At 43.8% G+C, this 26794-nt stretch overlaps 1 protein-coding gene across 2 annotated transcripts; it reads left to right on the top strand.

Annotated features, from left to right (window-relative positions):
• On the top strand, window positions 1-26794 carry pax2a (paired box 2a). Of its 2 annotated transcripts, none has more exons than XM_061087396.1 (10): window positions 1-49; window positions 1606-1774; window positions 2791-2988; window positions 6539-6624; window positions 6831-6953; window positions 15236-15411; window positions 17376-17496; window positions 24888-24989; window positions 26375-26461; window positions 26654-26730. In XM_061087396.1, exons 1-10 carry the CDS (start codon window positions 7-9, stop codon window positions 26728-26730), a joined length of 1182 nt encoding a protein of 393 aa, XP_060943379.1. In that variant the 5' UTR covers window positions 1-6. The 2 variants fall into 2 exon arrangements, with proteins under 2 accessions (XP_060943379.1, XP_060943378.1); XM_061087395.1 differs by having other exon boundaries at window positions 7-49; window positions 26673-26794.

The following is a 26794-nucleotide window of genomic DNA, read 5'->3' as shown; positions in this document are numbered from 1 at the left end:
TATCCCATGGATATTCACTGCAAAGCAGACCCCTTCTCGGCCATGCACCGTGAGTATTCTGAGTTAGTTCACACACACCGACGTCTCTGCTGTGGCTCCACTTATGGTGCAAATGAGTTTCAAGGCGTCTGCAATGACAATGATGTAAAAGAAATACGCAGGTAGAAATGTTAAAATGGGCTTTATAGATATTTTTTATTTTAAGTCCATTCATAGGCTCGATGTTTGCCAGCATATTATTCCAGTACTGAAGATGAACACAGAGATTTTTAATACGAGAGATTCAATGTGTTTTTAATTTTACTTCCAGTTATCCAACCCTAATATTTCTCAATGAAAACAAAGGAGAAAATTGGCAACAAAGTTTACAAGAAAACTACTTTTAAATCAGTTTCAGTCGACCCATATCTTAAAGTTATAAATTCAACTTAGAAAATAACAATCATAATAGTTAGTAATTTGTTTGAAAATAATAATTCTGGCTTGTCTCACTCAAAAGTTTTGTTCGGAGTTTTATATTTTCTTAAGTTTCTAGTGTAAAATATTCATGTAAATAAGAACATTTAGGATGTTTAATACCAATTACTCTTAAGTGAGAAATAGAAACTGCCTGAATTAAAATACAAAGCTTTTATTACCTGTGAAGTGACACATACGTTAGAGAGAGCAGAGCACGTTGTGTGTTAATGAATGAGAACGTGTCACTTTATTAACCAACTCTTCGCATTCAGGTGCGTAAAAATAAAACCTGAAGTAAAAACAGAAGCAGTAGTATCTGCACCTTTCCTCGTGTGTTTCTTCCCCCTCCATATGATATGCGTAAAGAAGACCCGGCACCGTGCGTAAATTATTTATTCCTCCTCATTCGCACCATCCGCGTTTGTAATATGAGTTATAAAAGCTCATTTTAATTATTTACAGCAATTGTGCGAGGAAAATTAAACAGGTTGAAACATAATACCTGGCGACATGTGTTAGGCTGCAGGGGAAGAGATGCTCCTGGAAAATATTGCCTATCCAAGTCAGTGTGTACAGGCAGAGGAGAGGAGGTAATGTTGTTTATTACAAAAGAGACAATGAAGTGGGTTTTATTATTAATAATAATTTATTAATTCTGGTATATTTAAAAATTATTCTTTTATTTTAGTCTGTTTTTAATATGTGTATTTGAAAGCAAAATAATCAGAATACGATAATTTTAGAGTTTTTAATCATTGGCTGCCTTCATTTCTATCATGCTTTAACGTATTATTAATATTATAATTATAATTATGAAATCGCAATTGTAATAATCCTAGTAGGAGATATTTTCCAGAAATTTTACAACATAAGGTTTTTGACCAAATAGTAAATGTGCAAGCGTGCGCTTTTACGCATGAAGGCAATACATATAAACACGTAAATCATACTGTGTGTGTGTGTTTGTGCGTTTGTGTGTGTGTGTATGTGTGTGTCTGTGTAAAACAGCAATGTGATTTACTGTAATTGAAAAAACACATTCTCACCGTAAAGTAATATAAAAATCACTCCACTCGGTGCAGAGACGCTGCGTCCTCTGCAGGTATGTAATGTTATGCCCCCCCTGTGCCGCTGTTGTGTCCCACGCAGGGCATGGCGGTGTGAACCAGCTCGGCGGGGTGTTCGTGAACGGCAGACCCCTCCCGGACGTGGTGCGGCAGCGGATCGTGGAGCTGGCCCACCAGGGCGTCAGGCCGTGCGACATCTCCAGACAGCTACGGGTCAGTCACGGCTGTGTCAGCAAAATCCTCGGCAGGTAAAAGGGGGGATCCAGCACCAGTGCGACAGAGCCCTATGTGTGTCAAACATCAATCTTCTATAGCTCGTGTATATATGCGCACCCAGCTCTATTTCAGCCTCAGTCATCGGTTATGTAGGCAGGTCATTTTTTTTTCGACTTTCTTTCTCTATTTTCTTTTTTGCTTGAACACAGCACTTCTGCGTACGAGATTTTCTCTCCATCACTCTCAGCCTCACAAAAAATATAAAATCACCATATTCCAAAGATACATTTTAGGAGTAAAGTTAAACGTAAAGAGAGAAAAAAAAATAATTAGAATTGGAGGCTGTGTGAAAATTATAGGTGATAAAGAAAATATTGTGTTTCAAATAAAGGCCTGAGTTTAATATGACTCACAACCACGTTAAACTCACATCTGAGCATCATATTCCATTGGAGAAAAAAACAACAACCATAAACACAGACTTTAAGTTGAACTATATTTTTTTCCATGAGTGTAAAATGATAAATTAGTTTTACATCATTTTACTTCAGAGCACAGATGCTGTGAGATAATATTTTGAAATTATATTTTTTTCAGCTATCAGAAGGCATTTCAGAGGTATTTTCATTTCACACACACTGAATGTTTTGTCACCAACATTTACCAATAGGTCATGGTGGCATGTATATATATATACGTGCATGCTACTGTATAAGCTCATGGAGACTGGAAAACTATAAAACTGTCCTTTGGTCCTGTCCGTGCCACTGCTTATATTGTGTGTTTTTTTGTTTTTTATTACACTGCTTTTTCGTTGGAAATCCGCTCTGTTCACCTTCCAGCTGACACACACAAAATAGGCCCATACAACTGCACACTTCAACACAAAATGTAGATTACGCGCAGACATATTTGTTGTAGGTAATTATTATTTTCTGACCTACATAAGTGCAGAAGGTCGGCCTCTCATCATTCAGACAGCTGACTCACTGATTGTTGGATCTAGGATGGATCCATTCAGGAACACTCACTCTGCACCCCCATGCAGGTACTATGAAACCGGCAGTATTAAACCCGGAGTCATCGGTGGCTCCAAACCAAAGGTCGCAACTCCGAAGGTGGTGGATAAAATAGCAGATTACAAGCGCCAGAACCCGACCATGTTCGCCTGGGAGATCAGAGACCGGCTACTGGCTGAGGGCGTCTGCGACAACGACACGGTCCCCAGCGTCTCCTCCATCAACAGGTAGGTGGAAAAAGCTGGTTTCGTTTGGTTTTTATCATGTTTAAAAGCTGTGCCAAATTGTGCCAAAATGCGTAAAATCTCCTTAAAACACACTTTCCTTATTTGATTTTTCCTAAATGTGTAACAGACCATGTTTGAGTGTCAAAAAAATTCAAAAGGGAAATGCGAGTGGGGGGAGTCGTGTCATGCGCCACGCCTAAATGGGATAAATCAGCTTCGAAATAAACGGAATAGCCATTTTATCTCCACAGACGAGCTCTGAACTCTAGTCATTTCCAGCCGAGCCCCATATAGCCTATATAACCGGGGTGGTCTCACAAGTGCAATTCAATCCCCTTTGCGGCCCTCCACGACACTGCCTGCACACGGAGGAGGTGGGGGAGCCGAGGCGGAGGCTGCACGGGGCCACGGAGAATCACATCTGTCTCGATACAAACCGATCAATACCGCGTAACCAGATCCAGAGGCGCAGGGAAATACCCAACAAAGTCGTTCAATAGACGCGGACCACACTGCGACAGAGGCGGCAGCAGGCAGCCTCTTTATTGCTCTGTTTCCCCAACACTGAGGTGAATGTGGAGCCACAACACAGCACAATTTCACTCTTAATTATTAAAAACATACACAGTTATTATTATTATTAATATTATCAATATGATTACTGTTAATGTACATTACCTTTCGTGACAAATAAAAATAGACTCAAGAACCTGCAGGAGATTGCAACCCATTAGTGTACATTAATATAATCATTATTTAGCTTATATAGTATATTATTATTATAATTATTACTATTACTATTATTATTATTATTATTATTATTATTATTATTATTATTATTAATAATATTATTATTATTATTATTATTATTATTATTATTATTTAAGTGTAGAATAAAGGTTAAAAACTCCATAGAAATAGAAATATGTAGTCCCCAAATGGATAGTTGGAGTATAAAAGAGTTTCTGTTAACAGACACCCTACACCTTCCCCAGATGGAGCTGGGACAGCAGTGGACAAAGTGTCTTTAGACAGAGGACGCCCGGTGAAAAAAAAAAAGCCCCAGCACTGCCTGCTGCAGTGTGCAAAGTGAAAAAAGTCCCCCCAGTGCCTGCGAGTGATGAACTTTGGTTAGGAGGCACTGTTCCAGAGAGCTGGTCATCGGCATTACATTTTAATGAGCTGAAGAGAGTCTCATAACACATCCAGCTTTAAATGGAGGAGATGGATGAATCTTTATATAAAAAAAAGAGAAAGAGAAAAAGAGAGAAAGGGAAAATTGGGCCACCGTGGAAACTGTGGTTTCAACAGGTTCTTCTGGTGCCACTCTTTGTTCTAACCTGTTGTTCAGAAACCCAAGGGCAATGCATTCAAACAGGTACTGTGGCGGTGAAATGGTTTTACTGTAAGAGAACATATTTGAGCCGTGTGCAGGAGAAATTGTGTCCTTTAAAACTAATTTAGCCTGTGCGTTAATAATTAACATGAAAGCTTGTGGCGATGCACAAATGTGCATTTCATCTTCGTAAAGCTTGACCTCACAAATCACAACCTGACACTCACCAGGTTTCACTCTTTCATTTCCGCAAAGCCTGTTAGACGTGAAGAAGAGTTAATTGATGTTTATTTTATTGCAGTAAAATGAGCAGTGTTCTTGAGAGTTTGTGTTATCTCCAGTGATACTTTCGTGTATTAGAGAGAGAAGAGGAGTAAAAAGAGGCAGGCGGAGAGGGAGACAGAGGCTGGGACCCCTGGTGGTCTCTGTGGTTAAGGGGCTGACCTCTGCTCTGTACACTAAAGAGGATGTCCTGGCTTTAAACACATTTTCCCTGCATGAATTATTAAAGATTACACAGATACTGGGTTGCACTTTGTTTTGTTGCCGCAGAGAGGAGTTTCCAGCCGCTGCACCATGCCCAGTGGACACAGGCGTACCCATTGGGTCCTAAGTGGCTTTCAATCATATTGATCCACATTTTAATATTTCTTTGGGGAATTTTTTCTCCCTCCACATCGGCCGAGCGCCAAAGTCGTTAATTCACCCATCCAAACTGCTTATTCAATATCAACAACACAGACTCGAAACAAAGTCCTTGAATTTATGAGGCTCCCTCGAGTCATGAGGTCAGATAACTGTTGTGGTGAGATGTTAGAAATTCAAATAAAATATTGATGTGTGTTTTCTGGAGGAGGCTGCTTGCCTTTGTTACCCCGCCTGAAGGAGAGAGTGTAGAGGACGCGTGAGATACTGAGGGGAATGAAAAGAGTCTTGATGTACATTTTTTTTTTTTTTTTTGCCCCGAGGAAGTTTAACCCCATCGCTGCCTGAAGCAGAGTTGATGGCTCGTTGCTGGGTGCTGCATGGGAACGTCAATCGCTTCATTTGCAGTCTGTTAAAGTCTGTTTTTGTCACACCTCTCCAGCGAGAGGGTGATTCCTGTCAGTACACAACTCTCACACGTTATTGAGTCCTCTCACATTCCTGGTTTGATGTAATGTGATCAGAAGTAGAGCTGAGGTTGTGTAAATCCCATTGTACCCTCCTGTTTTCAGCAAAATTACTATTTACTATTTTCTCTATATAGTCTCTAATTTCTATCATCTCTAAAGTTGTGATATGATTGTGTAACGTTTTATAACCAAAGAGAACCCCAGAGGAAAATATGCTTGATGTGGCGGTGGTCTTGTGTTGGGCTAATAAGGCGTCATTGCTTTCCTGTAACATGTAATTTATAGATCTACATTTGCATCCGTTGTTCCTCTCTGCCTCGTCAACTTTTCTATCCCCGAGTTCCCAGTCAATAAGCTGTGGTCGTCCGTCTGCAACAGACGCCAGCGAAGGGGACAGAGAAATACAGAGATGGATTTAACGGAGGATGAAGAGAGAAAGAAAAAAGAGATAAAGAGAAGAGCAGGGTGAGAGAGACAGACGCTGTAAAGTACAGTAAAACAGAGAGCACACTGGACACTATAGAGCAGAAATGAGAAAAGAGGATGAGGGTGGGAGCGAGAGGAGTGAAAGATCAGGGTTGAGGGATGGAGAGGGAGAGAGAGAGAATGAGGAGAAACGAGGGAGAGGGGAGCGGGAGAGGGAGATTATTAGACTCGGCCAGGTAGAGCCAGTGAAGCTGATCATTGAGGTGAATTGATGTGATTTCATGCTTTGTTTGCAAGATCATTCAGACCAAAGTGCAATGAAGACTTTCCCGCCACATCACATCTTACTGGTGTGGGGACTTTATCATATTTCTAACCTCAGAATCCAACTAGATTGAATCCACCATCTCAGGGGGCAGCCACTATTCAGCTGCACACAGGAGCTGAGAGATTGCCCCTAAGGCCCCCCCCAAGATTGGCTAGTTGTGACTGGGCCCGAGTGCGAGGATACAAGCGTCCCAAACCACGGAGCACTAGTACATGCTCGGGCGTAAAGTGGATGCGATGTGCCGTGGTTAAGTGTCCCGGGGCGGATGCAAAGGGAGCTGGTGTGAAATATCTGTGCTCTGGCAGCAGAATTGATTGATCCGTGTCTGTTTGTTCGCCTCACCAGGATTATCCGCACCAAAGTCCAGCAGCAATTCCACCCGTCCCCCGACGGATCCGTTACGCCGCTCTCCACGCCCGGCCACACCATAGGTGAGCAAGAACCAGGCCACACACAGATTTACAACAGGAGGAAAACAGCAAAACATGAAGAGCTGCATGTATTTACCCATTTTCAGCAACATGCACCTGTGTGAATACACAAATGATCCACTGACACATGCAGACATACACACTGTACACACATACACTGTACACACACACTGTACACACAACTCTAACTCAGCTCTCTTCATCAGTGCCCAGCACAGCCTCCCCCCCACATGTGTCCAGCGCCTCCAACGATCCCGTAGGATCCTACTCCATCAACGGCATTCTGGGTATCCCCCGCTCCAACGGCGAGAAGAGGAAACGAGACGAAGGTAAGGGAGACACAAGACCTCCTTTGTTTCCCCATCCTTTTAATTCTCTCCATCACTCGTCTCCCACTTTTATTTTTCCTGTGTGTGAAGAGGATGGCGTTTATGACAGCGCTGCAGCCCAGTGTGTTTCTGTGCGCTGTCTCCAGTGACTTGTTATGTTGTGTAGCAGCCAGGGCAAGTGTTGCGATTCAATCAGCTTTCTGATGCCCTATGTTTTACCATACGTCCACAGAGCTGCATCTCAATTCCATAACATGCTCAGGCGTACTGTAGATATCCTATATAGCTGTCATACAAGTCTAATCCCCCTTGGCAAGGCATCAGTGCTGCTGTTCTTTTCAGTTTCATATCATAAGAAAAAAAAAGATGGCAGGAAAATAAGTTATTTTTGTGGTTCTCTGCCACGATACCATCAGTTAACCACCATACATTTTATATTTAACAGTACATAGATATATAAATACATTTGTGGCTGAGCTGTATTTTATTCTGAAGGGCTGAACAGCATTTAAAACTCAATAATATTGTATTTTTTGTAAGACTGCATACTAGACTACACACAACATCAGGGGACTGGCAAGAAAATAGATATGCTCAAAGATTAAGTGGAGGCCTATCCGGTCCAAGCCAGAATTTCTCATTCCTAGGCAAGGCAAGAGTGGACACACACTGCCTGAGGGCTAATAGATTATCGGTTGTGCAAACAATTGGCTTTTTTAATGCCTATGAATTAACATGTCCCTAGTGGAGGCCTGAACAGGTGTAGGAACAGACCGGTGGAGGCAGCGAGGGGGCTGCGCGTGTGTGTGCATGAGTGTGTGTGCGTGCATGTGTGTGTGTGTGTGTGTGTGTGTGTGTGACTCTGTTGTGCTGCTTTGAGGTGGCTGATGGGATTATATGGTTGAAATTATCCCAAAGAGCACTTATCAAAACAAGCCACTTCCTTCTTTTATGTTTCTGTCTCTTTAGTTCTCTGGAGTGGCAACCACATGGATGGAAGGAAAATCGGACATTGTAAGTTGAAGTTAAACAACCTTCTCTTCTGCTGCTTTGGTCAAATCAGATCACTTTCCTCCTAACTGCTGCTTTCACTCTTCCAGGGGCTTTGAGTTTAATTGCAGGCGGGGGGGATTTTCTTTCCAATTAATAATCTGCCAAGAAATTAAAATGAATTAAAGTACAGTGACCGTGGAAAACCTTATTTTCCATTTAATAGCATCAAGCTCAATATACAGTAATGCTCAGTTGTGTGTATTCACAATTGTTATGAGGCACAAATATGGATATTCAACAAGATGCAGTTTATTCTAAGAAATAAAACAATAATAATTCTTAGCCGTATTTTGGCCTGTGTTGTCAAGGAACCTCTTGTGTTTTGTTATTTAGATAAATTCAGCATTGCCTATATTTTTAGAATTATCTCAGCTTTGTTGTTATTTTACAAAACAAAGTTACAGTTATAGCCTCAGCTGCAGAATGACCTGTGGTAGAAAGGGCCTGGTCCATCTGAGTTGGATAAGAATATGTCACAGCAGAAACAAGCCTGCAAAAATGTTTAAATGTTCCTTGGCAACTCACAAATCCACTAGTAAATAGATAAGAAAGTGGATAAATGCATTAAAAACAAGGGGAGACCTGGACTTTCTTGCATGTCTGTAAACCAATGTCCTACTTTAACTCGCAATGTTTAACATGTGTGTGCCTATTGCTGTTCATTTGGCCATTTTATGTGAAAAAAGAAGAAGTGCATCACTCACTTTTTGGCCTTGTGGTGTTGGCGGAGGTGTGTGTTCCCGGTGTGGCTGAAGTCAGTGGTTGCCCTTTGAGGAAGAAAAAGGTCCCCATTACCGGAGGGCTGTAGAGATAATGTAGTGTGACACGCGTTATGTACACCGGGTTCCCGTAAGACGAGCTTCAGGGACATAGGTGCCATAAGAGCCATTAATCTGTCCTTGTCATGTGTTATTGCAAATTAAAAGTAGCATGTTACACCGGACGGCTCTGAGCGGAGATGGGAGGAGGAAGAGGGATGAGAGATAAAGAGAAAGAGGAGGAAAAAAGTGGGTTTATGAGGTGAGGAGGGAAGAAGAAGGTCCTGGCAGCCTGACTGAGAATTGAGCAAGGATTAGTTTTAGGATTTGTGCCTGTATGTGTACACCTGTGCATGAAAATGTGTGTGTGCACCAACGTAGGAACTCTGTGGCTCCGGATGCTCCTCGCACAGTGAACATAGTGACATTTAAAAGAATTTGCAATTCTGCGGAGAAAAGCCATTAATTCACAAATTAACATCTCGCCCCCCCCTACTCCCCTCCCTCCCTCTATCTCGGATGTGCAAGCTATCGAAAAGACAAAAGAAATAGCCTTAAGGGGGGAAAAAGAGAGAGTCTCAGCCCTATCTGTGGAGAGATTGGTTTGCATGTCTGCAAGCAGCGATACCAATTATGCCAGAGCTGGGAGAATGCGTCTCAATGCTCCCCCCCTCCTCCACCTCCTCCTTTCCCCCCCCACTCCTTCTCTTCCCACCGCCATCACCACCACCACCGCTGCCGCCACCCCACCCCGAATCTATCCACAGCCAGATTTATTTGTGTATCTCATTACAGCAAATGGGATGTTGTTCCTGCCAAATGCATTAATAGTGAAGTGGGGAAATTAGCCTGTTGTACAGCACGCTCAAACTCAGTCATTTAAACCTATGGTGGAGGTGGAAGCCAAGAAAAGACTTGGGAGGATAGGGTGACGAACGCTGCGTGGTTGTCAGATGTTGGATCATATCGCGCCAAAGATGCATGCATTTGTTCTAAAAAGTTTGCGGCCCTCCGCCGGAATCTCAGAGATAAATTTTGAGTGAATTATCTTATAACACATGTCTGCTCTCATTTGTTCCTTCCTTCAAGAACTGTTGTTGCTATTAGCGCCTCAGCTTTATGTAAATTCAAATTTTCTTACCAACTTCCTCCTGACCTTGCCGCTGTGCCAGTCAGGTTGATGTGACCTGAGTGTGTGTTTCTCTCATCACCGGCTTACCACGTCCTGGATGGCGCCCAGTGGGGAGGACAGGCAGTAGGGAGCTACAGTGATAAATTAGATGGAGAAAGCAAAGGTCATAACTTGTGATTGTAGCGTGGGTGTGGGATGAGTGTAGAAGGAGCTGATGAGTGTGTGAGCGGGGAGGAAAAATATGGCCCTGGCAGGTTGTTCATTCATGACATAAAAGAATGATCGTAGCACCAGAGTCACATCAACCTTTTTCAATAGCTGCAGGAAAAAAATGAATACAGTCACCTTGTTGATTTGTTCAAATTTGATATTTGGCCCTTTTGGGGATCGTCCGCCGTGTATCTCTTACACATATGACCCATTTGTGGAGTTTAGATCAGTTAGTGTATGGATTTGAACCTGGGCCGACACTGGTTGGCTAGTCAAGCCAGTCCATGACAATGAGTCAATAGAGGATCGCTTTAGAAAATAAATGCATCCAGAGCGAGACAGAAATAAATGGAATCATGAGCACCATGATGGCCCTGATGGGGTGTGTGTGCCAGAGAAAAGCTCTGGTCTGAGAGGGGCCACAGAGCGTAACATAGAGACAAGAAGCTGTTAGGGCCCCGCCGGTGGAGGAGGACACAAAAGGGTCCACGCTGCATCTCTCCCCCCTCCTTCTCCTGCGCTCAATCTCTGTCGTTCTTCCCCTTCAACGTTTCATTCCTGCTCTCATCTTCCCTGTCTTCTCCCTGAGTCCTTTGCATTCAGCGGCGTGGCTGCGTGAGACCCCCCGTATATAGTTGTAAACAACGCACAATGAGATCCGTCACCAAAATATAAGGAGAGGGAATTCACTCAGTGGAGAGGAATCATGTCAGAGAAAAGTCAATTAGGGGCGCCGATGCCAAGAATTAATGGAGCAGTGCATTACTCAGCTTGAGGAGGGAGAAATGGCGAGAGAAAAGAAAGCGTATACGTTAATTGCATTTCCACAAATACTCGCCACACAGGGTGGAGACGCTAAACGACAGACTGGTCCAGAGGAGGGTGGAGATGAAAGCAGAGGAGGACAAAGGACAGTTAGAGAAGAGGGAGAATATTTCATATATATATTCCTCATATCAAGTTATTTTTCTGTAATTTATCCAAGTTAAATAATATAAAATCACAATGTGGTATGTTTTTTGTTTTTCTTCTTGATTTTTGTGAAGCGATTTGCTTGATTTGCTTCCTTCTTTTTAAAAAGACGTGAGGGAATTTACTGCAATAGTCTCACTGCACAGGCACACTGGGATTTTATACTGCGTGTTTCAAACGGTTTGCAAATATTACATCAGTTTTATTTGGCAAACTGTTTTATCTTAATTGACAGTTTTTCCCCCCACGAACACGCATCACAAGCAGTTCAGTATTTTGCTCAAGGACACGTTGACATGTGGGGAGGAGACGAGTTAGCCTGGAAAACTAACCACCAACAAACCCCCAATGTACGATTAACACCCGGCTCACTCTGAGTTGAGTTACAGACGCCGCCCATGAACTGAATCCAAACAGTTGTGTGCTTTTATTTAGTCGTTTTTTAAACCTCTGTCTTTGGCCTGCATCTGAGAATGTGAATTACAGTCCATAAAATAAGAACGTGCTTCAAAAATACTATCCATGCAGCCCCAGTGCCTCAGCAGTGAGTGCAAACATCAAATGAGCATCACTTCGCCCGCTGACACTCAGTACACTGGTTGGTGGTGCTAAATCGAATTAATAAAGCTCTTAAACACGCCACAACATAACAGGATCTTAACAGCCATGGCAGTGTTGCTGTCTCTCTCCCTCTCTCTCCGCCACCCCACCCACCTCTCTCCTTTCCGCTTCAGAGGTTTCATAAATATAGCTTACAGCGAAGGAGTTTTCACCCTCTGGGTATACCAGTTTGTTTGTGCTCTCTCTTGCTTTTCCCTTTTTTTCCCAAGCTCAACTGCATTTTTTAAAAAACAGCGACAAATGATCCACAATTTGCGATAGCATCATCCCGCCCATCAGCAGAGGACGAATAGGTAAACGGTCGACCCGCAGCCTCTGATCTAGGAAACCCTGTGTCGTTGATTTACGGAGCGAGCCAGCCAGTGTGTAGGAATTCATTTGCCTTTCAAACAAGTCCACCCCCCCCCACCACCCCACCTCTTGTCTGCTCTGTTATCTTATCACAGGAGCAGGGGAGATGAAAGAAGGACATAAAGTGCCACTTTGCCAACACAAGACGTTAACATCCCCCTCAGAGACAAGCAGAGATAGAAGACAGCTTTTGATGCCATTGTAGTCGGCTTCACAGTCGCTGGTGTCATTGGTTTAATCTTTGTGAGCGTGTGTGTACAAATGGCTGAAAGAGTGTTAGCTTGCTGGAGGTCTTTAACAACTTTTATTGTGAACCAGTTGCAGTTTCATGTTCATTCGTTAAATATGCAGTTGAATTTTCTTTGGACACAATAACCAGCCTCCGTCTCTTCAATATGGCTCAAAGAGAGAATTTGCTTTTGGGGGATGATGTGTGAACGTCACCGTTGGAGAGTCTTGTTTTTTTTGTTTTTTTATCTCGGTTTGTCTCCTCGCACTTTGGTGTTAAAACAAAGAGACGCAGTCTGCTGGTGCTGTGGGATTGATAAGAGGATACCTGCTGAGACACCCAAAGGGGTTGGAGAAACCGTGAGAAAAGGAAAAAAAGCAAGTCAATGAGACACACACACACACACACACACACACACACACACACAGACATCTGACAGTCAGGCTTCACACTCCACTTGACACGCTGACTGTCAAAGGATGAATCTGATTTATTGCAGCTATCTTATGATATATGTCAAACACAAGCCTCTAATGGCAAATCCTGAAAATAAACGAGTTACTATTATTTCAATTTAACGGCCATATCTTCAATTTCTTTAGCCACATAAATTTGAAATATATTGACATACATGACTGAAGAGCCAGAGACGAAAAAATCACTCTCTTTTGTTTTTTTACATTACTAGTGTAAACAAACCTTTAACTATGGCACCTCTGCCAGGGCCCTTATGAAACCTGGATCTGGTTGGACTGATTTTTATTTGGATCTGCACTAAATAGCACACACATAAATATGAATAAATATCCATGTAGGAAAATGAAGAAAAACGCTTTATCTCACAAGAAAGTGGGAACAAAAATAACCCGAATCTGTATCGGCACCATGAATTTAATTGGTTCTTCCTTGGGTCACGCCTCACCCCTCCAGAAATTTTCATGGAAATCGGTTGAGTAGTTTTTTGCGTTATCTTGCTAACAAACAAACAAATGTGGGACAAGAACGTAATCTCCTCGGCGGGAGCACAAAGTGTCGCAAGATATAGATTTTGCTGTTGTTTATTTGTCGTCGATTCAATTTCCACGTTCAAGAATTTGCTTTTAATTTTGGCGATGGGGCTTTTTGATTATGTTTGCATCACAGAAAGGGCAAAAAAAAAGAATATCCTACAATGGGAATCTATGTCCTTTCGCTGGCGGTTCAGAAAGCCTGGTTCTGTGTGTGAGAAGCTGCTGAGTATGAACATGCTCGTCCGTTGTGAATGACAAACACTCGCTATTGATTGAGCTCGCCTCTTTCCTCAGACCAGCTGATACGAGGTAATTAATGACTCTATTTTCTTCTGTACCACAGACAACAATTGAGTTTCATACAGCAACGCTAATGTTGCTCCGACACCAACACCAACCCTTCACCCAATGGAGCTGTTAAAAAAAGAAAAAAAAAGCCTGTGCTAACATACTTGGTTAACTGATGGAAGGAAAAGCACACGTGGAAGGAGAAAAAAAAATGGATTCCTTCATAAATGTTACACAAAGCCTAAAGTCAATATATTTCAGTGGTGAAATTCACATATACCGCCAACACACACCTTTTCTCTTTTCACACACACACACACACATGCACCCAATTGCAGTTCTATTCCATTCCCTCCATGGATCTATTTCTTGGTGCGAGTCGGGTTCATCCTCTGGCCTCAGCCATTGAAAAAAGGTCAAGCAGCCGAGCAGAATGGCAATAACGCCCCTGAAATGGTACCATCAGTGGAACATGATTGATCAATTGAATTCCATAGCACAGAAAAATGTGGGATTAAGTAGAGTATTATACGCACAATGAGTTGAGGCATGATGTTCATTCCAAGTTCATTTCGCCTCCCTCCTCTGCTGGCGGATCAGGCAATCAATAGCGGCCTTGCATATCATATATCACCGCTGGCTCGCCCAGGAGAGAACATAATCTGCTGCAAATTTAGAATGACAGATTTGTACGGTAGCTAAAGCCCTCATCCGCTGTTGGCGGTCGGGTGTAGGGAGGAAAGGGAGGGTGGTGGGAGGCAGGCAGTGGAGTGGAGGTTCCTGGGATGCTGGCTGGAGGTTTTAGCCGATTTCTTTTTCCCTTTTTGCTTTCAGTGTTCAGGACTTGATGAGTGAGCAGAGGTTAGAGCTGATAGCGGCAGCGCTGGGCTCCCTGGCTGAGTTGATAGGGTCAGAGATCAGGAGAACCAGGGAAGCATAGGCTCATTTGTTTATATAGAGTGTGACCGAGTGAGGAAATGCATACGCTTGCCCCTGACGCCCCGTCCTCATTCGGCCCTGAGTGCCGTCCCCACTCCATTCTGTTTTCCAGAAGAGACAGGCAATATGTGGGGGGGGAAGATGGAGGGAGAGAAGGAGAGACGGACAGAGGGAAGGGTAATATGTTCACGAGGAAATAGTACAGTTAAATAATGGCTCTCCATTTCCCGCTGGCAGAATGAGAGGCTCTGTATGTAATCGGCAGCCCAACTTTCTCCACCTGAAACACACGCTCTCCCTTACAAGTATATATTTGCACTGAAGGTAATCCATCAATTACCATAGACCTATCACATGATGACCGCGCTGATGGTGGCCACGAGGAGAGGAGGGGTGGGGGAATGGGGGGGTGGAGGGGTAGAGAGCTGCTCGAGAGTGAGTGAATGTGTGAGAGAGGAGGAGAGAGAGACGGTTGGGAAGCAGAGAGGGAGATAAAAGGCAGACATGCCGCTGGGTCTCCCTGAATTTACGGCCGCTCCTCGTGCCATCACTCTCGTACCCGTTGAGCTCGAAAATGTTCTCCTCCTGCTTATCTCAGCCTGCTAGAATAATGACAAGCAAAGTGAAAAAAAAAACGAAAAAAGATGCAACCAGGCCCTGATGCAGAATATTCTCGCCCTCTCTTCCTCCTTCCGTTCTTCCTTTCCGTCTTTCTCTAGATGGCTCTGATGGCTCAGGCCCCGGCAGCGACTCTCAGGGCAGCGTTGAGAGTTTAAGGAAGCATCTGCGAGCGGACGCCTTCACCCAGCAGCAGCTGGAGGCCCTGGACCGTGTGTTTGAACGTCCATCTTACCCTGATGTCTTTCCCACTTCAGAACACATCAAACCTGAGCAGGTTGGCCACACAGATTTCTCTCAACACTGACATTTACAGCCCGGCAGTTTCTTCCCCTGTTTCCCCTTAAGTTGGAGTAGTCAACAGTAACATAATTCACACAGATTTCTAATATTATGACCTGACACACATTCTGACACAGGCGACTAAAGGCTTTGCACAACTTCTTGCTGAAGGCAAAGTACCAGCCTACAGCCTATTACAGCGGATAACCTATATTTACATTTATTAGACTGTTAAACAACAAGAGACTATTAAATTCTCCATTGGAACTCTATATGGGTTTCCACGCAGCCTTAGCAGTGGCCTAATTGAGTTCATTTTCATCTCTGTGCGATCGCGGGGAATTACAGCGGCGATAAATCAGAGGGACAGCCCCTCAGCCGGCTCTACAGCCCCTAATGCAGCTAATTACCAAAGTGATTTCTACGGCAAGATCAATACCAAAACGAATTGGAAATGACTTGCAATCACAAAGAGTGGAGGAGAAGGTAATAAAAAGGCGAGAGGAAGGTGGAGGAGGGGAGAGAAAAACGGTGTCAGAATGGTCCAGAAAAATCAGTTTTAATTTGATGTAATATTAATCAGGCCGCTTTCCACTCGTTCTGCGCGCCTCCTTTTTTTCTCCCTGTGTCCAACACCCCCTCCTTTTCTTAAAGTGGTGAAAAGGTGGGATATTAGGCTATTAGGGGCTTGTCTGGTGTCTGCGTCAGGGTATTAAAAAGCCATTTTGAGGAGGCCGGGCTGAATAGGCCTCATCCCTCCCACACTTCTGGCAGCCATGTGGTCAGGTCATTCAGGCCCCTCTGTGCTCGCCACTCGCCCGGCCCTGCCCAGCCCTGCCCACAGCCCATCTGCATGACAAAATGGCCCTTGTGCTGCGGAGGCCCAGCGGAATAGAGAGGAACATCCAGCCTAGTGCCAGGGAACAGTTGTAAGCAGACAATTAGAGTTTATCTGGGATAGAGGCAGACAAGACCGGGGTCACCGGCTTGCCCCTGTGGGACCCCATCCCATTGAGGCAAACAGATGCACACACGCAGTCGGATCCAAACACTCACCGAACACAAATGTGCGCACACACACTTATCCTGTTAAAGAAGAGGAAGTGTCATCTCATTAACAAACAGGATTCAGCACAGCTGCTGCAGAGAGATTAAAGTGAATAAACACCAGAGAGACTGAAGTTTTCCAGTGCAGCACAGTGGGCCGACGCATTTTGAATGATTAAGTGTAGAAACGCGAAAGATGGCTGCAGCTGCACATCGCGTTTTATCACGGCCAAAAAGAAACCCAGTGAAAAGCCTCCGATGTAAAGTAAAAATAACAAAACTAATAAAAATGTGAAATGCATGCTGTACAACTGTACTCTGTATTTTATCATTTTATCAACACAGTTTTATGTGTTCATCCTGGAGGCAAAGCACAAAGGTTGATTTTGAGGTTGTACTCCCCTTTAAAAAAATACACCACATGTCTCTCCTGTAACAAAGCCCTGAATGTCTCCTCCCTTGACTGGTCACAGGGATGACTGCAGTGGAGCACAAAGAGCCAGCTGACACCCCGTCCTTTCACTCCTCTCCCAATCCCTCTCTCATCCCTCTCTCCCTTTCTGCCTTCTCCTCAGACAAGCCCTAATGCATGCATACATCATGGGTCTTGGTAAAAGCACAGGGAGCAGGGACAGTTGGGCTTGCGAGAGGAGGGGTGTTTGCAGAATTCACAGGAAACATGGAGAATAAAACACAGCGAGAGGATCACAGACAGCTTCCTTGCATACACCAGAGGTTATCTTCAGACATGTTTCACATATATTCACGCATATGGGGAGATCAGCTCCAAATCTGTAACCAGAAGTGGGCTTGCATGTGGCGGAGCAGTGATATTACCCAGATCACACTATGTTGGAATGTGAGATTATTCTACAGAAGTGTCAGTAGCTGTTTTTTTGCACCTCTCCTCAGGCAAATGAGTACTCTCTCCCGTCCCTGAACGCTGGCCTGGAAGACGTGAAGCCAAGCCTCTCCAGCAGCGCCAGCTCCGACCTCGCCTCCAGTGTGTCCCAGAGCTACTCTGTTGTGACAGGTACAATCTGACTCACGCTACATCGATCCCTAGAAGAATACACGTACCTGCAGCAGGTCGAAGACTTCCGCGAAACAAGGCGGTCTAACTTAACAGGACTCGGAGTGCGAACATAGTGTGTTGAGCTCGGCTTCTGATGCAAAGTCCAGCCACTGTATCCATCCAGGAAACATCCGTCTCTAGAGCAGTTGTCCCAAACTAAGCTCATATGATAACAGTCCTTATAATACTGAGTGTTATCATGGTACAACCAAATCTTTGTTTTGCTTTGTCATTTTTCACCTACTCATCAAATCTCTTACTCAATACTTCTTCATACCCCTGATATCAATGAGCAGAATCCACAAGTGGAGGTAGTTGTCGGGGGAAAAGACAGTTGTCTACCTACATATGGATTTTTTTGGGATAAAGTTTTACATATACTAACTCACTCAATGTATTATACTACAGTACTCTTCTCTATTATTATAATTTTCTGAAAAATTGGTCGACTGAGTGAAGTGAGTATTGGAAGAAAAACTCCAGTTCAGCTACTTCTTATTTAAGATATTACATTATCATTGACTCTTTACAGTTCTGACTGCCACTTTATGACGGCGCACACATTTTCCCGGGATATAAAAATCTTATCACCAAATGAAAAAGCTTTTTCAAGGCACTTTTTTCCTCTTTTTTTTTGAGGCACTCTGTGTGTTTATTTCCAGAGCGAGGTGATATATCATCTGAGCCCATTAAATCCTTCAAGTCTTTTTCGCACGCCGCTCCTAACTGGCTATTGTGTTAGCCCAGATTGGCCCGCTAACAGATTGACTGGGAGCACTTCTCATAAGAGACAGCTGCTGTTCTCGCCGCGACACGACGTTGTCATCAAAGGCTATGATAGCCTGTTGATTGACAGCGGCTGGAACGGCACCGCGGCTGGCTGGCTGCCTCATGCTGTGGAGAGAGAGAGAGAGAGGGAAAGAGAGAGAGAGAGAGAGAGAGAGAGAGAGAGAGAGAGAGAGAGAGAGAGAGAGAGAGAGAGAGAGAGAGAGAGAGGCGAGACGCACGCTGGTGAAGAAGCAATGAATTTGTTTTTTATCCAACTTGTGAACTTCCTGCTGTTTTCAATAGTAACTCCCACTGAGAGCCAACAGGTAATGGCAGGTGCAGTGTATTGAATTGCGTGTAGTATTAACTATCTGTATCATGTTACCCATACTGACCCGCCCTGCATTGCACACTGGCTTCCTACACTCTGCAGTCGACATTGATGGCCGCCCGGTTAATTGAAATATTGTTTCATTGTGGCTGCTGAGGCGCTTTCCCAGGAGAGGTTAGGTTTACTGATGGCCACGGAATAATTTGCCAGCCTTTTATTAAAACGCATATAATTACGCAGTGGGCATCCAAGTCAATGAGTCCACTGTGGAGTGTGTGTGTGTGTGTGTGAGAGACAGAGTTAAGAGGAGGACAGCATGATTGAAAACTGCAGTAGCCCTTCTCAAATGATCCCTATAGTCCAGCCCCGGCACTGAGCTGTAGGAAAAGAAAGACCCCTTTTTTATTCCTGAATATGTGGGAGGTAGATTTGCCCCAGAAAGTTGGGCCTCAGGAGAAGAAAGGTGTGTTTTTGTCTTTTATGCCGGGCTCCTCCTATGAAAGCGGTCTCGCTCTGGGGAGCACACTCATAGCAGGTGGCCTCCAAGCCACCTGGGGGCCTGGAGGGAGGGGGGGAGGGTGGGGGGGGGCTCCTGAGGCGGTACATGTGAGGGCCACACGTTGTATAATGAGGAGGCGAACCAACAAAACTTTAAGTGGAATATTAGGTACTTTAGTACAGCCGAATTAAAAAAATGCGTTTGAGCTTCAAATTAAACTCAGAAGTAATATCCAGTAAACTTTTATTACTTAATTTTCACAACTATGCAAAGTAATGCATGAAGCATTTGATTGGTTGTAGGTTGTTAGTGCATAATATTATTTTTCTGCCATTAGCAAACACTGTAAATAGGAATGTATGCCAAGGCAGAAAAAAAAATGCCAAATTACCTTCCTCACTTAGGCTGAGATCCAATTATCAATAAATTATGCTCTGGTACTGGATGGAGCTGCGAGATTATATTCATTCTTTAAATGTTTTCTGCTCCCAATTAAAATTCATACCGTTATTGATCTTGTTGATTTTTATGTCCTGAAATTTGCATAATCTATTAAAGATGAATGATTAATGAAGTGCTCGCTTTTGCATTCCAAGGGCGCTTGTGAAAGCAATGTCGGCCATCTTTTGTGTCCTCTGTTTACCCCGATGTGTGAAAGAGACGGTTACCTCGGAAGGAGGGTGACAGCAAAATGGGAGGGAGAGAGAGTCAGGGCACTGAAATGCATCGCTGGGATTTAATGAGAGGATGAAGTCCCTCCCCTGCACAATGGAAACCTCTACATTTCCAGCATTTGAATTAAATGTTATTATAGTGTTACACTTGTACTGAAAAAATATTACTATTAAATAAGGTTTTTGACTTGTAAATAAAATCTAATTGAACGGAATTCCTTCCTTACTTAAAATAGGGAGTCTCTGCCTGGATAGGAGTAAATGAAGCACTTTGCTTTGGTGTACACAGTAAATAAAAGCTGCTGTGTGTGTGTGTGTGTGTGTGTGTGTGTGTGTGTGTGTGTGTGTGTGTGTGTATCCAGTCACACGAAAGTAGGTGAACACTGTGAACTCCCCTGATCTCTGGCTCTGCTCCAGTACTCATTTGTCGCCACAATTTTCTATTAATATCTGCGCAACCGACAGTAGCCTGAACATGCTTTATTTTCTTAGTTTGTAGAACGTTGCTTAATAGCTGTGGTTAAACGGGGTTTCGTCTCTGTGCCGGCTGGGCTTGATAATCACTCTCACCAGTGCCTGCAGGGAGGCTGGGTGTAAATGGGCACCCCTCTGACCTACTAGAACTCCAGCAGATTTGAAGAGCTGGTTCTATTCACTCTCTGTCTTCATGTTTGTTGGAGGCTCTAGAGAAGAGGTGAAAAAAAACAAGGTTTAATTTCAAATTAATTTCCACTTTTATGACTTGGCAGCACCAGCTTCTCTCAAACAACAAGCCACCGAACCTGCGGTGCTTGGTGTGTGGCCTGGTGACAAACGGCTTGTCTCAGCTCAGTTAAACGCCTGCAGCCCCAAGCTTGGAAATTAATGTTTATATCAACCCCCCGCAAAAGCACTCTAACCTTTGAGCACACATTTGATAATATATTACTTTAAACATGTGGATGGGGAATTCAAGCTATTTGGCCCAGCAAATATTCTGTTCTCACTCAGGATACGATGCAGCCTTTGAGAATTTGTTTGTCCCTTCCTTTTCAGTGGTTATAAATGACCAACACCTCAATAAAGGAAAGCAAAGGTAGAAGTGTAATTAGCTGAATTTGAAGGAAACATGACTGTGACCCTGTGGAGGGAAATCGTCTCTGTACACTCGTCTCTAGATGAACTGGAAGTTTTGCAATATCTTCAACATTGAGCGGGAAGGAAAAGTTCTCCACCGATCGGCTGTCAGCCTTTGAAAACGGAGTTCTGCCAGTAAAGGGTTTGCACATAAGAGTTCCTTGGTGAACGTTTAAAAATGAAATGCCCACTTGAGAGAAGGCTGTTGTAGCTATATCCTGACACATCACGCCGAGCACTGTTGTGGGTTCTTAACAGTCCATTTCTATGGTTGATGGGGTCTGTAGACGTGGTATCAGTGGTGGAGCAGAGACAGATGTTGGAGAACTCTATAGCGTCTCCACTCTCTCAGAGATGTGTTTGCTGGGTAGAGGAGTCCCCAAGGACCCTGAGTTTATCTTCCATCTCCATCATCAGGGCCTGTGATTTGACAGGCTCCCTTTACCCGGGCCCTGCCTCGTCTCCAGGACAATAAGCAACACCATGTCTGATTAGTTTCAGAGTTCAGTGGTCTTGAACGCAGCGTTTGTATCAGTTGTTGTTGCGTCGTAACCCCTGTCTGTTTGACAACGGTTGCCCGGGCGCTGAGAAAACAACGGCCTACAGTATTCTGCAGGAAGTCTCACATCGAGTGTAAACAGACTCACTATCATGTTTAAATGTCCTCCTGGTTAGTTGTTGGATTCCTGCTAAATGGTTTACGTGTCCTGTGAATGTATAATCCCAACGATCTAGGTGTAGTACATGGTGCATTAATGGTTTGTTTCGGAGAGAGGCTAACCACAAATAATAAGTCTCGTCTCAGTAAATGCTGCTTTTCTGAGGGAATTGGTTTTGTTTCATGTTTAAATCAAACCAAGTGTGACTGGACTTTTGAAAGCTGTTGTAACTTTAAACACTTCATGTTGGCTATAATTAACTGCAGAGTAGAACTGAGTGCTGGCCATTTGCAGTCATTTCCACATGCAGACTCAGTTTCCCATAAATTCATGACATACTTGTGCAGTGCATGTGACAAAATCATGGTCAACCCAATTAGATGCAAAGCTCCCATTCATTAGAATATTTCTGTTCACGGCGGAGATTTGTGGCAAACGTTCTTTTTTTTTTATGATAAGATCATAAGTCCAAATTGTGCTCTGTTATACTTGTGTCGTTTCCTCAATAACAATGGTATTTGTCTCAATGAGATGAAGGTATCCAGTGTAATTGCGGCAGTTGTGTCTAAATCAACAGTTGCAGCTGTCACAAAGACAAAAGAGGGAGAAAGAGATTTGGAGAACCTGCAATAGATTTCTATGGGAAAGCAGTCAGTTATGTTGCCTGTTTCCCTGGCATTAGGTTCATGGGGCTGACAGGGTTGCATCCCCCTTCCATAGAGCAGCCCTTATCTTAATGAGGAATCGCAAACACACAGTCCTGTTGTAAAACAACAATGATGGGGGAAGCAGCTAATGAGGCTATCATAGCGTCGGGAAAGAGCCATCTCTCCCTAAAGGCCCCATTGAATAAAACGGGCTCCGCAGCAGACGTGGAGAGGCCGGAGACAGAGCTCGCATTGATTACATAGGTTCGAGAGGCAGAGCAGCTGAAAGTGAAAGATGCCAAAACTCATCAGCCAAATTAGATCAAAGTGTGGAGTTCTGAACTGTGTGTGCACCGATTGTTTGCTTATTTGTGGGAGTGATTTTGTTTTGAGGGAGCAGCCGTGAGATTATGTTGTTTGTTTACCCAAAACCTTTGGGAAATTTCTTACGCATTTAAGCTTGATTGATCAGGCGCGATGTGTTGTTGTTGCAACATCTCACTAGTGCATGTTTCCACTTAGTTGAATGAATTACTGCTGGATGCATAGGAGATTATTATTATTATAAGCTATGGGAGTGAAAAAATCAACTGCTAAAGACTGCTCATCTATTCAGAGTTCATATGCATTCAACGGTCTTGACTTGTTAAAAGATAGGAAGTGGATGTGCACCTCTTTAGAGAGTTCCTCATTTGTTTCCCTTTTTTTCCAACTACAAATCTGATAAGGCACGGGTAACTTGTCATTGCTGTATTTGGTTTTGGACATTACGGTTAGGGGCAGATTACTAAGAAAGCTCAAATCCCTCCCATCTACATCTGAGTGATTGAAGTGAACGTATGAAACGTATGTGAGGAGTTACATGTTTTTCATTACACCTAGTTTTTCTTTTCTTTTCCTTCCACCTGGCAGACTCTCACCCATCATATCCACCTTCCATGTGTGTAAAGCGGGAGCCCCACGAGGCATCCTTTGCCCCGTTCACCCCCTCCTCTGTTGGCTACTCGGCTCTAGCTGACATCTTGCCCCACCAGTCCAGCCTCTCTGTAGACGCGTCTACTCCCAGCTACCCTCATGGCCCCTGCTACAGCCTGTATGCCAGCCAGCCCTTTATAGCAGGTACAACTTTACCCACAAGGCCCTGTACCCTGATCAAAGTTCAATCACGCTCATACTTTCCAGCTGATTACTCTTTCTCTTATTTAATTCTGTGTTCTTATAATTTTGTGATATACGCCAAGTTAAAGCGTTCACCTTTCACGTTGCAAAGCCATAAATCCCATCATGCTTTGTGGCTTTACTGTTGTGTATACAGGAGCAAAACCGACTGGCCCTCATTAACGGCAACTACCCTCTCCCCCTTTTCACCCTGCTTTTCTCCGGCTCTGACCCTTTACTCATCCCTTGCGTTAACAATAGGCCTCCAAGTCCTTCCAGCCTCGTGACAGGCCCGAGGTCTGGGGGGCCAAGCAAGGCCAATAGAAGGGGAGGGGGGGTGCAGAGGCAGAGATGTAGGGCTGATGCTGGGGTATGCTTTGGACCCACTACTCCCTGTCCTGTGTGCCCCTTCATCCAGCCAGGCCCGATGCTGTCACTGTTAATTACGGAGCTGAATGTGGAGCAAGGAGAGAGAGCTCTCAATGGTCGGATGCCTCTGTCAGTTTTAAAGCTGCTTAGGACAGTGGTACATTCATCTTATAGTAGTAATCGTCTCTGATGAGATCATTTTATAAAAATAATTTGAATTAAGTTAATAAATTGCAAATTGCAAATCTGTGATTGAGCGTTGACTCGTCCAAGGTGCAGCCGAGCTTTCACCTCGTGCCTGTTGGGATTGGTGTCAGCGCCCTGCGACCCCAGGCAGGATAAGCGCTTCAGAAAATGGAAGGTCAACATGCAACTCCACAAAACTGCAATGCTGCAAAGATTACACCATCTTTCCTTTGACTGTCTCAAAGAAATTTAATGGTGTGACGTTTGTGACAGACAGTAGCAATGTTTGTTATTATCTGTGACTTTTATGCATCACTTCACTTTGTTAATTTTGGCTTTTGCCTTGTATATCGTGTTTCATTATTGCTGTGCAAAAAAACAATCACAAAAACAAAACAATGAGTGGTACCATAATGGCAGATCAAATCTACCCTGTCTTCACAAAATTATTTTTATATGCAATGAATTTGCTAACACTTATCGAAAGACCAATATTACACCCTGCGTTACGTTTTCAACTGACAGGTCTTGCAAATTGCAAATTGCAAAATCAATCTTTTCAGTAAAGTTTCAATGATAACATATTTCATCTGTTCTCTTAAACTATCAACCTCTGCAGATGATTAAACATGTTTAGAAGCTTACAGTATTTGTTACCACTTAAGAAACATAATGGTTTGAAAATCATAATCATTTTGTGCACTAATCACAATATGTTCATTTTTATGACATTGAAATTAAATTATATTTCTTCCTGAAAGTGCTTCAGTTGCCTCAACCTAACCACCAAGGACTCTGGACACTTCTTTATTGAAGAAAAAGCATTGCCTGTGAACGTAACCCAGGCAACGATGATGTGTATACAATAACTACTCTATAAAAACAATTTTGGGTGGAGATAAAAATACAATCATTAACTGTTTTCCTCCTGTGTGCCTGCAGGTCGAGACATGGCCGGTTCCACCTTACCTGGCTACCCGCCTCATGTCCCCCCCACAGGACAAGGCAGCTACCCCACCTCCACACTTGCTGGAATGGTTCCTGGTAGGTGACACTGTTTCCTTTTTACGATGCAATTAATCTTTCTTTTACAGGTTATATTTTCTGAAGATAGTCCCCTTCAGTTGATCTTGTTTAAACAACTTGAGGTCACTTTTTTACCTGACTGTATCTTTTCCGTGATTTCTTTGACGGTGCACATGCATATAAACCCCCCCCCCCCCCCCCCCCCCCCCAGTTAGTATGATGAAGAAAGCTTAGATCGTTGCTCTGGACTCATACGATTGAAGGAAGCTTGTTATAGCTTTGTTAGACTGCGGTTAGCGCTGTGGTTAGCATCTGCGGATGAGGACATTAGATGAACTCGATAGGCGATCACCACAATCAGTGGCCGTGAGATAGGACAGTTCCTCTCAGTTACACTCCAGCTCCCAGCGCTCATTACCCTCGCCGTGTCCACACAGTGCACTCTCACCAGCCCCGTCGATAAACACTGCTTTTGCTCCTCTCCTCGCCTCCCCGGACACTCAGGGCTGCGGAGCGTATCTCTTTCCCCTCTACTTAACCTGCAGTTCAGGTTCACAGCAAACAGTTAAGGGTCAAAACACAGAGGCGTGGAGGGCCTGTAAATATTTAAATCACTATCTCTCTCAGGGATGAGCTCGGGTTACACGACCAGCAGCGAGGATGCTATAGCTGCCGTGTAGCGCGTGTAGATCTCTCCTCCAAACAACTGAAAACACAGTTCCCTTCATTGCTCGGAGACCAGTGCCTTTCACACGGGCTGATAATCAAAGCAGGCGTGCAGTATTTACAAGGGAGCTCAGTGTGCATGGAGTAGCATCGTAGGATACACAAGAAGATAAAAGCCGATATCAAATTAAGGAAATTTGTTTCGCTCTATATGTCACTAGAAAAACACATACAGGCACAGATTCCTTCTTAACCAAAGCCTTGTAGGTTTTTTTCATCTGGTGGCGAAGATTTAGTGACTGGCCCCAAACACTGTTAAAGCAAAGGCCATTCTTCAGCAGCTTCATATAAAACCCAGCGTTTATGGTCTCATAAAAAGAAAGAAACCTGTGGACCCAGAGCATCGCTCTCCGACAAACCCCCTCAGCCTCCCTGTCCTTTCTACCTCGACCTGCACTGGAGGACGACCGGCGAGTGAGAGTCTCAGGGAACCTTATTAGGAAGTTTGGAAGGGAAGAATCATCGCTTAAAAACGCAGAAGTGGTCACTGAAGGAAAATGACAGGGGAAGTCGTGAAGGCCGAAGATTCAGTTCATATAAAGAGAGTGTGGAGAAATGTCTCAATAAAAACTGTTGTGTGACAAAGCTGTAATGTAACACTGATGAAAAGGAAGTAGTCTCCCATTGTGTTCTGTTAGCTCTTTGCTAATGTTTGTTTGTATTGATCTGTTCTTTAGGAGGAGACTTTTCGGGGAACCCTTACTCCCATCCACAGTACACCACTTACAATGAAGCATGGCGGTTCAGCAATCCAGCATTACTAAGTAAGTGACTTGGTCTTATATCATGAAATCTAACACACATACTGTGCATGAATAAGCTTTGATTTGCTGTAGATTAAAATTAAAGTCATATTAAAAAAACATGTATTCTGTCCTTGGGACTTACTTAACAGTTGTCTTACATGATGTTTGACCTCATTGATTCCAACATTTCGTTCTTCTGTTAACTTTCAGGTTCCCCTTATTATTATAGTGCCGCATCTCGTGGCTCCGGACCTCCCACTGCTGCCAGTGCCTACGACCGCCACTAGTTACCACGGGGAGCGGCTCAAACTGCAGGGCCACGGCTTCGGCCTCCATATTGTCCCCGTCTGA

This window comes from Limanda limanda, chromosome 15 (assembly GCF_963576545.1).
Source record: "Limanda limanda chromosome 15, fLimLim1.1, whole genome shotgun sequence".
Classification (NCBI taxonomy): Eukaryota; Metazoa; Chordata; class Actinopteri; order Pleuronectiformes; family Pleuronectidae; genus Limanda; species Limanda limanda.
The sequence above is the reverse complement of the archived record's forward strand: the minus strand, read 5'-3'. Positions and strand labels throughout refer to the sequence as shown.

Bases quoted from the DNA above. Each gene is read 5' to 3' on its own strand.
- pax2a (XM_061087395.1), top strand. From the start codon at position 7: ATGGATATTCACTGCAAAGCAGACCCCTTCTCGGCCATGCACC. The intron at 1,775-2,790 runs GTAAAAGGGGGG...ACCCCCATGCAG, and splicing joins GTCAGCAAAATCCTCGGCAG to GTACTATGAAACCGGCAGTA. The intron at 6,954-15,235 runs GTAAGGGAGACA...GTCTTTCTCTAG, and splicing joins GAAGAGGAAACGAGACGAAG to ATGGCTCTGATGGCTCAGGC.